Source organism: Poromitra crassiceps (assembly GCF_964638095.1).
Source record: "Poromitra crassiceps genome assembly, chromosome: 5".
NCBI lineage: Eukaryota > Metazoa > Chordata > Actinopteri > Beryciformes > Melamphaidae > Poromitra > Poromitra crassiceps.
In genome coordinates this window covers 53573796-53587212 of record NC_139642.1, presented here as the reverse complement: position 1 = coordinate 53587212, position 13417 = coordinate 53573796, and the positions used below count along the sequence as shown (strand labels likewise).

General features: G+C 42.5%; 1 protein-coding gene across 1 annotated transcript in view; it reads left to right on the top strand.

Moving 5' to 3' along the window:
* The window catches only part of fchsd2 (FCH and double SH3 domains 2), a 123413-nt gene that overhangs the window by 96420 nt on the left and 13576 nt on the right, over window positions 1-13417 (top strand). The window contains exons 12-15 of the mRNA XM_083637883.1: window positions 3982-4098; window positions 5165-5269; window positions 9030-9119; window positions 9353-9415. Of these exons, the coding sequence (XP_083494009.1) occupies window positions 3982-4098; window positions 5165-5269; window positions 9030-9119; window positions 9353-9415 (375 nt within the window). The remainder of the gene's footprint in view (window positions 1-3981; window positions 4099-5164; window positions 5270-9029; window positions 9120-9352; window positions 9416-13417) is intronic.

Sequence of the window (13417 nt, the reverse complement as noted above, 5' to 3'; positions counted from 1 at the left end):
GACCTCTCGAATGCCATTTTCAAGCTTGTTAACGCGATATCTCAGGAATGCCTTGACGGAATTTAATCAAACTTGTCTCAAACATCGACTTGGACTCAAGGATGAACTGATTACATTTTGGTGGTCAAAAGTCAAAGGTCAAGGTCACTGTCACCTCTCGAACGCCATTTTCAAGCTTGTTAACGTGATATCTCAGGAATGCCTTGACGGAATTTAATCAAACTTGTCTCAAACATCGACTTGGACTCAATGATGAACTGATTAAATTTTGCTGGTCAAAGGTCAAAGGTCATGGTCACTGTGACCTCTCAAACGCCATTTTCCAGCTTGTTAACACATTGACTGCCAGCCGTTTTTTTTTGCTGTAGGTAGCTTCTGCCAAGCCGTTTTTTGAGGATTATGGCTCATTTTACAAGAGCCGAGGATTCGTTTCAGCTTGGAGTTTGTGAACATACAATATCTCAAAAGTACTAATAGAATGTGTACTTTCTCTGTCTAAAAGAGTTAGTTTGTAGAGTTAGTAGTTATGTAAGCATTAGCAGTTGAATACAGCATGGTTTTAGCGTCAGAAAGAATATTCAGAGATAAACGGCTTTTTGTGAAATTGGATGGAACAGTCACTTTAACCATTCATTTTTGGCTCTCTCTCTCTCTCTCTCCCTCCCCCTCTCGCTCTCTCTCTCTCTCTCCCTCCCTCTCGCTCTCCCTCCCTCTCTCTCTCTCTCTCTCTCTCTCTCCCTCCCTCTCGAGTTGCTTCAACTCCTCCCTCCGTGGGCGGACAAGCTTGTCACCAGTCAGTGCTTTGCTGCTCTCCTGTGCCTGCATGTCTGCACGGCCGCTGTTTGAGGAAGTCGGGATGGACTCGCTCGTTTGGAGTTTTGGTTGAGAGAAGCTTTTGCGATTCTGGTCATATTTATGCTGCGTGTTTCAAAGTGTGTTCCTCCACCTGTAATCTATCACCCGATCATAGTAGATCGGCTGAATCTATTATGTAAATTTGCAATCCCGCATCGCCAGCAATCGGCGCGAAAAGGAAAGCGTTTTCCCCCATCCATTTTTCATGAGAATGGCTGGGCTGAGAATGGCGTGACAAGTTAAAAAAATGCTTTCCTTCCTCTAGCCAGGAGAGCACTGTTGCCACTTAGTGGGTCGGTGGAATGGGTTGTAAACGTTCGGTGGCTCCAATAATTATATAAGAGATGTAAAAGGGTTAGATGCACAACCCACCGTCAAAAAAAAAAAATCGATGCCAAAAACGTGTAAACACGTTGTTGGCAGGGAACAGCTGGATTCTGAAAACGTGTTCATACGTTGTTGGCAGTGAATGTGTTAACACGATATCTCACAAATGCCTTGGCGGACTTTCATCAAATTTGCCTCAAACATCGCCTTAGACTCAAGGATGATCTGATTAGACTTTGGTGGTCAAAGGTCAAGGTGAGCTCTCGAACGCCATTTTCAAGCTTGTTAACGCGATATCTCAGGAATGCCTTGACGGAATTTAATCAAACTTGTCTCAAACACCGACTTGGACTCAAGGATGAACTGATTACATTTTGGTGGTCAAAGTTCAAGGTCACTGTGACCTCTCACACACCCAATTTCCAAGCTCTGTAACGCAACATCACAGGAGCGCCTTGACGGAATCTCTTCCAATTTGCCTCAAATGGCGATTTGGACCCCAGAATGAACTAATGGCGGAGGCATAAGTCCGCCTTGCGGTCGTTCTAGTTTACATATATAAGCCGCACCGGACTATAAGCCGCGGGTGTTTTAATGGTATTTTTTTTTTTTTTTTTTTTTTTTTTATTGTGTTTTAATGTTTAATTACCATATGTAAGGGTTCATGCACAGAGGGGATTGTCGGGAAAGAGATGGCTGTTTGAGGAAGCTCCCATTTATTAACATTTCAACAAAACAACATAACACAACACCACCTGTGTTTCTTTTTTACAGTGCACACAGTGTCATACAGTGTCATACAGTGTGGTGAAAAGAGGGCAAGAGAGGAAATTAAAACAGAAGTGGATTTATAGTTAGAAAGAGTGCTAAAGAAGAGAGAATTCCGTTTTTTTTTTTTTTTTTTTTCTGAAAAAATCCATAGATAAGCCGCACCGTTATATAAGCCGCAGGGGCCAAAAAAGGCCAAAAAACGGGAAAAAAGCCGCGGCTTATAGTCCGGAATTTACGGTACTGTACATTCATATACCCATTATGCACAGATTGCTTTCCTCAACCATCACAACTGATGGCTGTAGCTGCTGAGCTTTATGACAGCGCTGTGCATGCTTTTTCATTCATCATTCATGCATATGATACATTTTACTTATTTATGTACTTATTCAATATGTGTAATTTATTATTTATGCTATATATAGAAAAATGTCTTTATGTTGTTTTTTCCCCCTTTTTTTCTTGGCCTTGGCATTGAGCTGTGGTCTCTCCCTAGCACTGATTGAGTGTGAACACCAACCTAATTATTTTCTACTTTACGTAGATTTTTTTTTCTCCAGATTTGAGCAAACCTACAAGCCACACCTTAGCTCTCTCCGTGGCACCTTAGCTCTCTCCATGGCACGTCAGTTAGAAGCACTATTCAAACCTAGTTGTCTGCCTCCCTGCGATGCTGCCTTGCCTGAACGTACAGTAATGAAGCTGTAAATCTCCCGTGTACTACTCTTGGTTTCACACCTATACTTAGCCAGATGTATGCCCTGCTGTTACTGAAGCACTACATAATTAATAGATATGATGTGCCATGGAAACTTGCTATTAAAATACCCTGTACTGTAGTCTAGCCAGCACACTTTCATTATCAGATTATGGAATCCCAGGTCTGTGAACACATTGGTGACACTCAAGTTGTGTGCATCCTGTGCCTCAAAAACATTTAATTTAATTTATTTATTTATTTAGTTAGTTAGTTAGTTAGTTAGTTATTTAGTTATTTATTTATGTATTTATTTTTATGCCTTTATTTTTATGCCTTTATTTTTATTATTTCTAGTTTTAGTCAGAATAGAAGTCCTGCTTTTTACGTTCTTGCAGCAGTTTTGGAGGCGAGGGTGAATTCAGGATGGGGGGATTTCTGTAATGCCTATCACTGTATCTGACACAAATCTTGCCATCAATATATAAATATTAGGAACAGTCTTCCCATCAAACAGACTGACCAGGATGTGTTGATTTCCGCTGATAAATCAGCCGTCAAGTCGAGTGCATGACGATCAGAAAGACTGAATACTGAACTGGTGCACCACTTGTTTTGAACATTTCTATCACAACATGTTATTCAGTGGTGTTATGTGCAGTCAGTGTGCCAGGCAACTGACCGCTCAAGGATATTTATTTTAAAAAGGGAAATTCCTATCGATTCATTCTTGTTTCTGTGGTTGGCGAATGACTGCGTTTCGTTTGATTTGGTGTTTGTGTGCGAGAAGGTCAGAGGTCGTTACTTAGAGAATGGAAATCACAGAATTGTTTTAATACGTCGAAGCTCGGAGAGAAAAGACCACATGGTTGTAATTGATGATGAGTGCTTGCTTTATTGGGAAGCCATGCACGTTCTTGCAAAGACTTACATAATATGTGCACGTGCACACACACACACACACACACACACACACACACACACACACATTCATGCTCTCTCACATGTGGTTTTAATAGCACCCAACTTATTCCAAGATGATAACAATGGAGCTGTGCAACACACGCTGTATTAATTATGTGAGAGGAAAACAATATTTCTGTCTCTTACTTTCTTCCTTTAGATTAAGTCACAGCTTCTGCATGTCACACACATTGTCCATGTATTATTGACAATGCACTTATGTGTGTGTGTGTGTGTGTGTGTATGTGTGCTTGTGTGCGTATGTGTAAATGCATATGCTTGCATGTGTGGCTGTCTACCTGTGTGTGTGATGCCTGTGTGATGTGTGTCTGTGTGTGTGCGTGTTTGTGTGTATTTGTGTGTATCAGAGTCGTCAGTTGGAGTCCGAGACGGGAACGACGGAGGAACACAGCCTGAACAAGGAGGCCAGGAAATGGGCAACCAGAGTGGCCAGAGAACACAAGAACATCATACACTACAAGAGAGTGAGCTTTACACACACTCACACAGACACACACACACGCACGCACGCACGCACGCACGCATGCACGCACAGACACGTTGAATCAGGTCTGTACATTCGCTGGAGTTGGCCTATCATACAAGAGGCATTGTTTTTGGGGGTTGGGGGGGCGGCATTTCGTAGTAGAAAGTGTGCTGCGGCAATCACAGTGTTTATGCCAGATAGACTTTTAACGATGTTTTTCAATGTACAATAGACGACATCAGAGATATTTTTCAGAAAGCAATTCTCCACAACATAAACCTTCAACACATTATTCTGGCGATAGGGTTAGAAAACGTCAGCTTGTGATGTACCAAAAAGTGGGCTATTTGCAACGTACCAAAAATAGTAGTAGTAGTAGTAGTAAAAACTGTAGTATTCAAACATGGGATATGGTATTGTACCAGGGGCTTGGGCGGTCAAGATTGTTTGCGCGGCCGCACGCTCACAACGGACAATTGTGTTCACGCATAAATCCCATCCGAGTAACGTCTGATATCTTCAGGTGTTCATTGCATGTCTGAAAAGGGCTTGAATGAATGAATGAAGGAAGGAAGTGTGTTTATTGTCCGTGTTCTGTACATCATCGTCGGTGGCAAACAACAAGACAAGGAGCATCGTGAACATCACATCACAAGACAAAATACACGAACAAGACAAAACATGCATGGTTGGAAATGGCTTTTGTCTCATAGCAATTCAAGCATTCTCACACACCTACAAATTCACACACAAACAATGAGTTTATTTGTTTATTAAAAGGACCCCCAGTAGCTGCCGCCTAGACGACAGCTAGTCTTGAAGATTGTTGTCAACACAGACAAATAACTTACTGCCTTGTATGTATGTGCCTGGGTCTGTGTGTGTGTGTGTGTGTGTGTGTGTGTGTGTGTGTGTGTGTGTGTGTGTGTGTGTGTGTGTGTGTGTGTGTGTGTGTGTGTGTGTGTGTGTGTGTGTGTGTGTGTGTGTGTGTGTGTGTGTGTGTGTGCGTGCGTGCGTGCGCGCGTGCGTCTGTGCGTGCGTTTGTGTGTGTGTGTTGTGGTCAGTCCCTGGAGGAGAGTGAGAGCCATGGTTTGCCCCCCACGGAGCAGGGCAGAGCAGATCTGGAGCTGAAGATCGAGGACACCAAAGAAAACATACGCAAAGCTGAGGTCTGTGGTTCCCAACTTGTTTCTTCTTCTCCGAGACCCACTGCATTGTCCAGATTTATATTCACAGTCATTCATCAGAGGAGAAAGTATATGCTTTGCTCTCTCTTGTACTTGTGACTATTTGTTTTTGTGGGGTGAAAGATATTTGAATTTGGACACCACACTTCAATCCAATCCATATATATATATATGTAGTCTTTGTGGGGTGAAAGATATTACACAGCAATCCATCCAAACCAATTGCCATTCTATTTTTTCCACTCTAGCTCTGTCTCTCTCTCACTCCTCCCACTCTCTTCCTGTCCTCTCTCCCTCCCTCCCTCCCTCCCGCTCTGTCTCTCCATACCTCTGGTGCTACACACTAGTAGAGATATCTATTATCTTTGTATTGATCGTCTCAAATGCAGCCTGTCACGCTGTGAACGAGATCAATGCATCTTGTCCTCACCTCATCACTTTCTCTCCATTCTGTCTCAAAACTGTGGATTTCTCTATTGCTCCGATCGTTTCTTTTTTCTGTCGTTGACTTCCTCCTCTCTGTCCGTCTTTACACTACTATGTCTCAACTCCTCTTTCTCTTCTCTGTCACTTTCTCCTTATGCTCTCTCTCTCTCTCACACACACACACACACACACACACACACACACACACACACACACACACACACACCCCTCTCTCGCTCTCTCTCTCTCTCTCTCTCTCTCTCACTCACTCACACACACACACACACACACACACACACACACACACACACACACACACACACACACCCCTCTCTCTCTCTCTCTCTCACCCCCTCTCTCCCTCTGCTGCTCTCACTGCTCACTTCTGCCTTGATATCCCTCTTTGCTTCCTCAGCACCTTTCTCATGAGCCTCTCGGTATCTGGCACCCTCTGCTGGCTGTTTTGGTCTCAGCATTTAAGTTCAGAAGTCCTTTTTTTCAGCTTTTACTCTCTAGGTAATCTCTGGGATAATTTCAAATCCGTTATTCGTACTCCTCCAAAACTATTTTTTCAAGCTATTAAAGAAAGCTTGTTTAACATAGTTTACTGTTTTTAAGTGTCTCATATTTCAGCCTGCAATTCATTGTAAATTAGAAAGATTTTGGCAACACAACATTAGATCATTGCATCAGTGCATGAATCTGGTAGATTTAGCAAGTCTATGAGAGTACCAAATATGGCCACTTTTTTCACAGTCTGTTTCACAGTTCTCTCTCTCCCAATCACAAACATTTTTCACCACCCTCACTTAAGAAAACAATGGCAGGCCTATTTGGGATGGAGAATGGTGGGAGTGAAGATTTGTCACTTGTATGGATTAAAATAGTCTCGCTTGCCAGACTATTTCTGTTTTGCGCTGTACCAGTGCAGGAGAGAGTCTGGCTGCTCTTACTCTCACTCTGGTATAGCGGGGGGAAAAAGGCTCTGTTATCTTTACAACCATCCACCGAACGTACCAAGCAGACCTGCTTTATTACTAGGGGTGTCACAATATATCGTCCCACGAAATTTCGCGATAGTAAAACGTCACGATATGTATCGTTGAGATGAAATCTCATATCGCAATTTTTTTTTTTTTTTTTTTTTTTCCAAAAATAGACAAAGAAACGTCTTTGTTTGTTGAAGTTCAATGTGTGGAAAGTAGTTCAGTTGAACAAGTCTCTGAAGAGACACATGAGAAGTTATACAGGAGAGAAACCATTCAATTGAGTTTCTGGCAAAACTGTTTACTTGACAGGAAAAACTGAAGATGCATAAAAAATAGACTAAGAAAAGTCTTGTTGTTTGAGTTTGAAGAAAAACTGAAGATGCATAATGAGAATTTATACTGCTGAGAAACCTTTTAGTTCAAAGTAAATCTAAGTGACGGTGTAACTCATTCTATTTCAAGATAAGCCTTATCTCCAATCTCATGTTTTTTCTAGTTGTTATTGTAATAACAATTTCCCACAACAGCATGTTTTGTATTTGTGCATTTCAAATAAAATACTACTTTTCCAGTCATATATTGTCATTATTCAAGTTTAAAAAAATATTGTTAAAATCGTATCGTATCGTATCGTTATCGTGAACCCAGTATCGTGATACGTATCGTATCGTGAACTGAGTGTATCGTGACACCCCTATTTATTACACAATACCAATCTTCGTCAGTGCCATTTTCAGCATGTAGGTTGCTAGCCTGCTAGCTAGCGTTGTTGTTGTTTCACAGCAGCGGAGGCATTTGAGAGCGGACACGCAGGGAGCGGAAAGGGATTTCCCTTCGCTCCTACTGAAATGGTCGGAGCCAATGGCAGTGCTTATCCGAGCGGAACAGAAAAACTTTGGCCTGCTTCCAGTGAGTCAGACTAGGAAGACTGAAGTGGCAGCATTGATTGATTGTGTAGAATAAGATGAGTATACTTTTCAACAAGTGAGGAGTCCAATGTTCTCAGCACAATGTTGATGTTGGCACAGACATTGTGTCTGGGCTCTTACAGACACAAGCACCTATAGTGAGCTTCAAAAAGAGTTCTCTTCTGTTATAGTTCTCCCATATGTGTGGTGTTATAGAGGAGACATTCCATCAGAAATCTCCAAATAAAAAATAGAAGGTTTTTTTAGCCTCCTCTCTACTGGTCTCCAGTTTCTGAGTGTATTGATCATCAGGTCCTAGAAGATGAGAGAGGAGCTGCAGTCTCCATACTAATGAGCTGTTGCAGTCTGCTCTCAAACTGGCTCCACCTCCACCAGACAGTCTGGCGCCATTAAAACTGGGCATTCAAATCTGATGCATCTAGATTGTGTTTAGAGCCACATTCACATGCACAAGCATAATACATCTCAGAAGGATTGGAATTAAAAGCAATTCCAAGCTGTCAATACATATTATCTGGACTAGGAAAACTTTTTTGAAATCTTTCACACGAGTGGATTTAAACCTCCTTTCAGCAAATGTGCTGTTTAATCTACACACTTGATAGAATTTGATCTGCATTGAAATTGTAATACCTGTGCTAAATGGGGCATGCACAGACACAGGCAGATCTTTTTTGTGTGTAAAAAACCAGGGCATTTTCGGTGTGTCCTGGTAGCTCACCTGATACCACGAAGGCTTGGCGGCCGACCCGGGTTCTAATCCGACCTGCGGTCCTTTGCCGCATGTCATCCTCTCTCTCTCTCCCCACCTTTCCTGTCTGCCTACTGTCTATATAAAAATATATAAAGGCCAGATGCCCAAAAAAGGGTCATGGTTGTGATCCGAATCACAAAATCTGCATATCATAGCAGACTGGAGTATTGGTCTGCGCTCTCTGAGTGTACTTCTAGTTATTCATGTTTTTGTCTGTACTGTGTTAAAAAAAATTGAAAGCTTTAATAAAATATAAGTCATAAAAAAAGAAACCCATTGTATGGAATTGTAAGGAATGACTCATTTGGGTGCTTATAGCCTGATACAGTACATGGATAAATTGCTAGTTGTTAGCACAATCTGTTTGTTTTGGTTCAGCATTATGGCTAATGGCTCGTTTCATCCTTCCTAACATTTGTCCCAGCTTTTCAAGCGCTGGGAAAGAAGGCAGGTGCCACTGCTGAATCAATAGAAAGCAGAGATTCTGACACTTCTCCAACAAACAGGAGCTCATATTGACCACAAGTCCACATTCATCCTTTACCCACTACAGCCCTGCTGGAAACAGATCTGTGAGACGTTTGAGGTTGAAGCCAGCTCAGCTCCGCCCCGTAATGCATTTGTTGCCCCCCTTCTGTCCACAGACAATAAAGTTGAAAGCTGAGGCTCGGTTGGACCTCCTGCGACAAGTGGGGGTTGCTGTGGACACCTGGCTGAAGAGTGCCATGAACCAGGTGGGTTTAGTCTGTGTGTGTGTTCCATAGTTATTGGGTCGGCCTCTCTGGCTCCCCCTGCATGCAGTGTTTTTACCTGCATGCATGCGTCCATGCATGCAAGCAAGTGTACAGTGGTTTATGTGTGCATACATATTTTTGAATCCATGCATCCGTGTGTGTGCGCTTGTGTGTGCTTGTGTGTGCTTGTTGATATGTGCGTAAACGCCCCACTCTCTCTGTGCATGCTCCAGGTGATGGAGGAGCTGGAGAATGAACGCTGGGCCAACTACACCTCCCATGATCCCTCACTCTCGGTGAGACACCTCCCCTCACTCTACCTCCGTTGTTGCTTTCTTGCCAAGCTGTAACAGCAGAACTTGTCCTTTTCTTGCTAAAGTAGTCCATTGCGACAACAGCAAAGTTTATATAACCTTTCAAAACAGAGGCACTACTGCTTAATACCAAACCTTTTGAACATAAACCTTAATCCTACGCTTAGTTGGCCTAAATAGGACATGAAACATTTGATCATATGACTAGTTCATTTGTATTTCACCTCAGACGACACTTAACTAGCCTGTACTCCACTGCTGTGCTGTACTGTACTGTACTGTACTGTGCTGTAGTGTGCTGGGCTGTACTGTACTGTACTGTACTGTGCTGTACTGTACTGTGCTGTACTGTGCTGTGCTGTGCTGTGTTGTGCTGTAGTGTGCTGGGCTGTGCTGTACTGAGAAGGTGAGCAAATCTAGGTACGTTTCAGCCTTGAAAGCAGTGTGCCGTCTTGTCTGAGGCGAAATGCAAATTAACTAGATTCGTATGATCAAAGATTCATGTCCTCTTTAATACTTAGAGCAGTTTTTGACTTTGCTGCTTGGACAGAAAGTGCAAACCTCACACCTACAGGTAGCAGAGGACATTTTCATCACAGGACATCAAACCTCACACCTACAGGTAGCAGAGTAGCAGAGGACATTTTCATCACAGGACATTAGGGCTGTCAATCTCCCTCTATAATCAAATTCGAATTTCAGTGCTTTATACATTTTAATATTCGAATTATATTCGAATATTTTAATTAATTTTTAATTGAAAAAAAAAAAAAAAAAAAAAAAAAAAAAAAGGGTTTTTGGATAAAATAATTGATAATAAAAAAAGACACAGCCTTTGTTTGAGCTCCTTATCAATAAACAAATAAGTAAACTTTGCCAAAACAACAATGAGCCATAAACAAAAAAAATCAGTCACGTATTGCACTTAAGAGCTACATGTTTACATTCAGTATAGCAGCTTCAACAGTCAACTTCAGTTAACAATGAATGAACATACATTTTAAGAGCTACAGGTAGGTTTACATCAGTATAGCAGCTTCAACAGTCAACTTCAGTTAACACTCTTTTCTTCAAGTATGTTGTCAGAACTTGTCACTGTTCTAGTGTTCTAAAAAAAAAAAAAAAAAAATTAAATATTCGTTTTTAAAAAATAATAATAATCGAATTTCGTTCATAATTATTAAATTCGAATAATATTCGAATATCAAAATTCGTTTCAACAGCCCTACAGGACATCAAACCTCACACCTACAGGTAGCAGAGTAGCAGAGGACATTTTCATCACAGGACATCAAACCTCACATCTACAGGTAGCAGAGTAGCAGAGGACATTTTTATCACAGGACATCAAACCTCACATCTACAGGTAGCAGAGTAGCAGAGGACATTTTCATCACAGGACATCAATAGTGCACAGGCCTGTGGTGGCATTGCATGCATGGTGGCGTGTTTGACCATAACCCTGCACCAGAGCATACAGTATAGCCGCGTCTGGCTGTCCTTGATGCCACTTTCTTCTCAGTAGTTTTCCTTCTTGCAATGCAAGAGCCCTACAATCAATTAATTGGGTTCAAAAATGTCAATTAAAACTGCAAGCCACTCACTTGTAATCATAGAGCTTTCATTCTTACTGATTTCATTCTAGCATGTGAAAATAATCCAGCGAGAAAAGTTCTCTTCCCGAATGATTTAAATTATTTCAATTGCAAGTTAATTGACCCTAGCCCTGCTGGCTAATCATCCCGTCACACCAGTTACAACTACTTACGACTCCCCACTGCCCCTGGAATACTGATGCAGCCTTGTGCAAGTGGCACTTTTGACTTGCTCGCCCCAAGTTTCAAGACCCATACGTTTACTGTTGTCATGTTTGGGCTGAATGATTACAGATCTGAAGCATGCTGGCCTTCTTTATCATCTCATCCTCTCTGTGTGTGTGTGTGTGTGCGTGTGTGTGTGCGCCTGCCTGCCTGCCTGCCCGTGCCTATGTGTGTATGAGACGTATGTGTGTCTGTTAACAGGACTAAATGTAGACAATCTGCTCCATCCAAAGCAAGTTCACATTATATTGCAGCTAACAACTAATGCCAGAGAGAGGAGAGATGTAGGGGGAGAAAGAGGGGTGAGAGAGAGAGAAGGAGCGGTGGAGGGGAGTTGGACAGATGGTGTGAAAAAGAAAGAGGGAGAGAGACAATCACTGAAGAGGGAGAGAAAGACAGAGAGTTAGCAGAGAGAAAGAAAGAGAAGGAGAACAGGGACGCGAGAGTGATAATGCTGAAGTAAAATTAGATGCCGAGGTGAGAGAAGGGGGTGTGGGGGCTTGGGAAGAACTGCCAAGAAAGTATTAAGTACATAAGAGACTTAGAGAGGGGAAGGAAAGTGAAGGCTTAGGCCCAATTTATGCTTTGTCTGCCGACACTTTTGAAATGGTCGCCGACAGAAATGAGCACTTGAGTCGACACTTTCAAGTGTCGGCGAGCAGCGTCTGCTACCTAGTGAAATTTCTAGTGTCGCTGACTACGTCACATAATGTGATTGGCTATATAGACGGGCACGCGCTTGACTTCCTTGTTTTAGTTTTCGCTGAAATGAAATGAATGAACGTGTCCCCGCTATTTTTATCAGCATGTCCTTGATGTATGACTTCGTGAAAATCACAAAGAACACCGTGACCAACTTCCCAGAGAGAGAGGAGGTGAGTTGTGTGGTTGTGTGTCGTTATATGCGCCTGCAGTTACATCTTGCCTCCGACGTGGGTTCACTGACAGCATTCCCTCTCTTGGCTGTCTGCACTAGTTCTCTGCCTCCCTCTGTCTATAGCGTCACGTGACCGTTGAGCCGAGGAGAGAAGCATAAATGCAGCAACATGAGCGACACTTTATTTTTCGTCTGCGACCATGTGCTGAGCGACACTTTATAATAAGTATAAATTAAGCTTTAGGGATGCACAATGATGTCGGCACAGTACATAAGAGACTTAGAGAGGGGAAGGAAAGTGAACGCTTAGGGATGCACAATGATGTTGGCACATCACCGGTATCGGCAGACAAAGGCTTTAAAGCCCCATTCTGTAGTTTTACTATTTGGGGAAAACGCACCTAAATGCTGGACTTCCCTGTTTGTACGTTCAGATATCAGCCTTATTTTACAGTTTCTACTTGTACTCTCTACTTTGCTTACCTTTCTGCAGTGTGTATAACTGGTTCGCTGGGGGGGGGAATAGCTCTAAATATGCACAAACGTTGTTGTCTCGACTTGTTTCATCGAGAGAAGTAGCTAATCGTGCCGCTAATCAAGCTAGCAACACATTTTGCTTCCTAAACGTACTTCACAATAAAAGCATGCTGCTATTTTGTCAGTAGTCTCTCAAGCCAGACTGTCTCTTCTACATTCGGCAAATGCAGCTTAGACAGTCTGTAATTCACAGCCACAGAACATGGACAAAGAAAGTTGGCGGGGGAGTAAATGCTTTAGACCGGATGCAGGTGATTGGAGTAATACCAGCGGATGTCCATCCGGGACATCCCCCTATCATCGTTCATTATGTTCCCTGAGTTTCCCTCTCCGTTTTGACCAAGTTTTCCGTGCTCAACGTACAGACGTTTAGGTGGAAGCATTTGAAAATTGCAAGAGCCAACGTCTGTTTTGTTTTAAGAGACTAGTTTGTCAGCGGAAAACGTTTCATTTGAAGGCGCTGTGCAGGAAATGGAATTAAAAGTTCCAGGCAACTTGACACTGTCAAGCCACCGGGACGCGGAGACCAAAAATGCAGAGTGCAAGAAGAGGCTTTCGGAGGGCGGTGTGGGAATGGCACTCTCCCTATTAGAAGTCATTGTACCATCAAAACCATTAAAAGGCTGTTACAGTATATTAAAGTAAAGAAGTTACTTAATGGGGCTTTCAAATGAAATATTGGCAGCGGCCCCAAAACGAACATTTCTGCCGATATGAAAGGCTGATAAAAGGATGCTTTATGCCCAAATG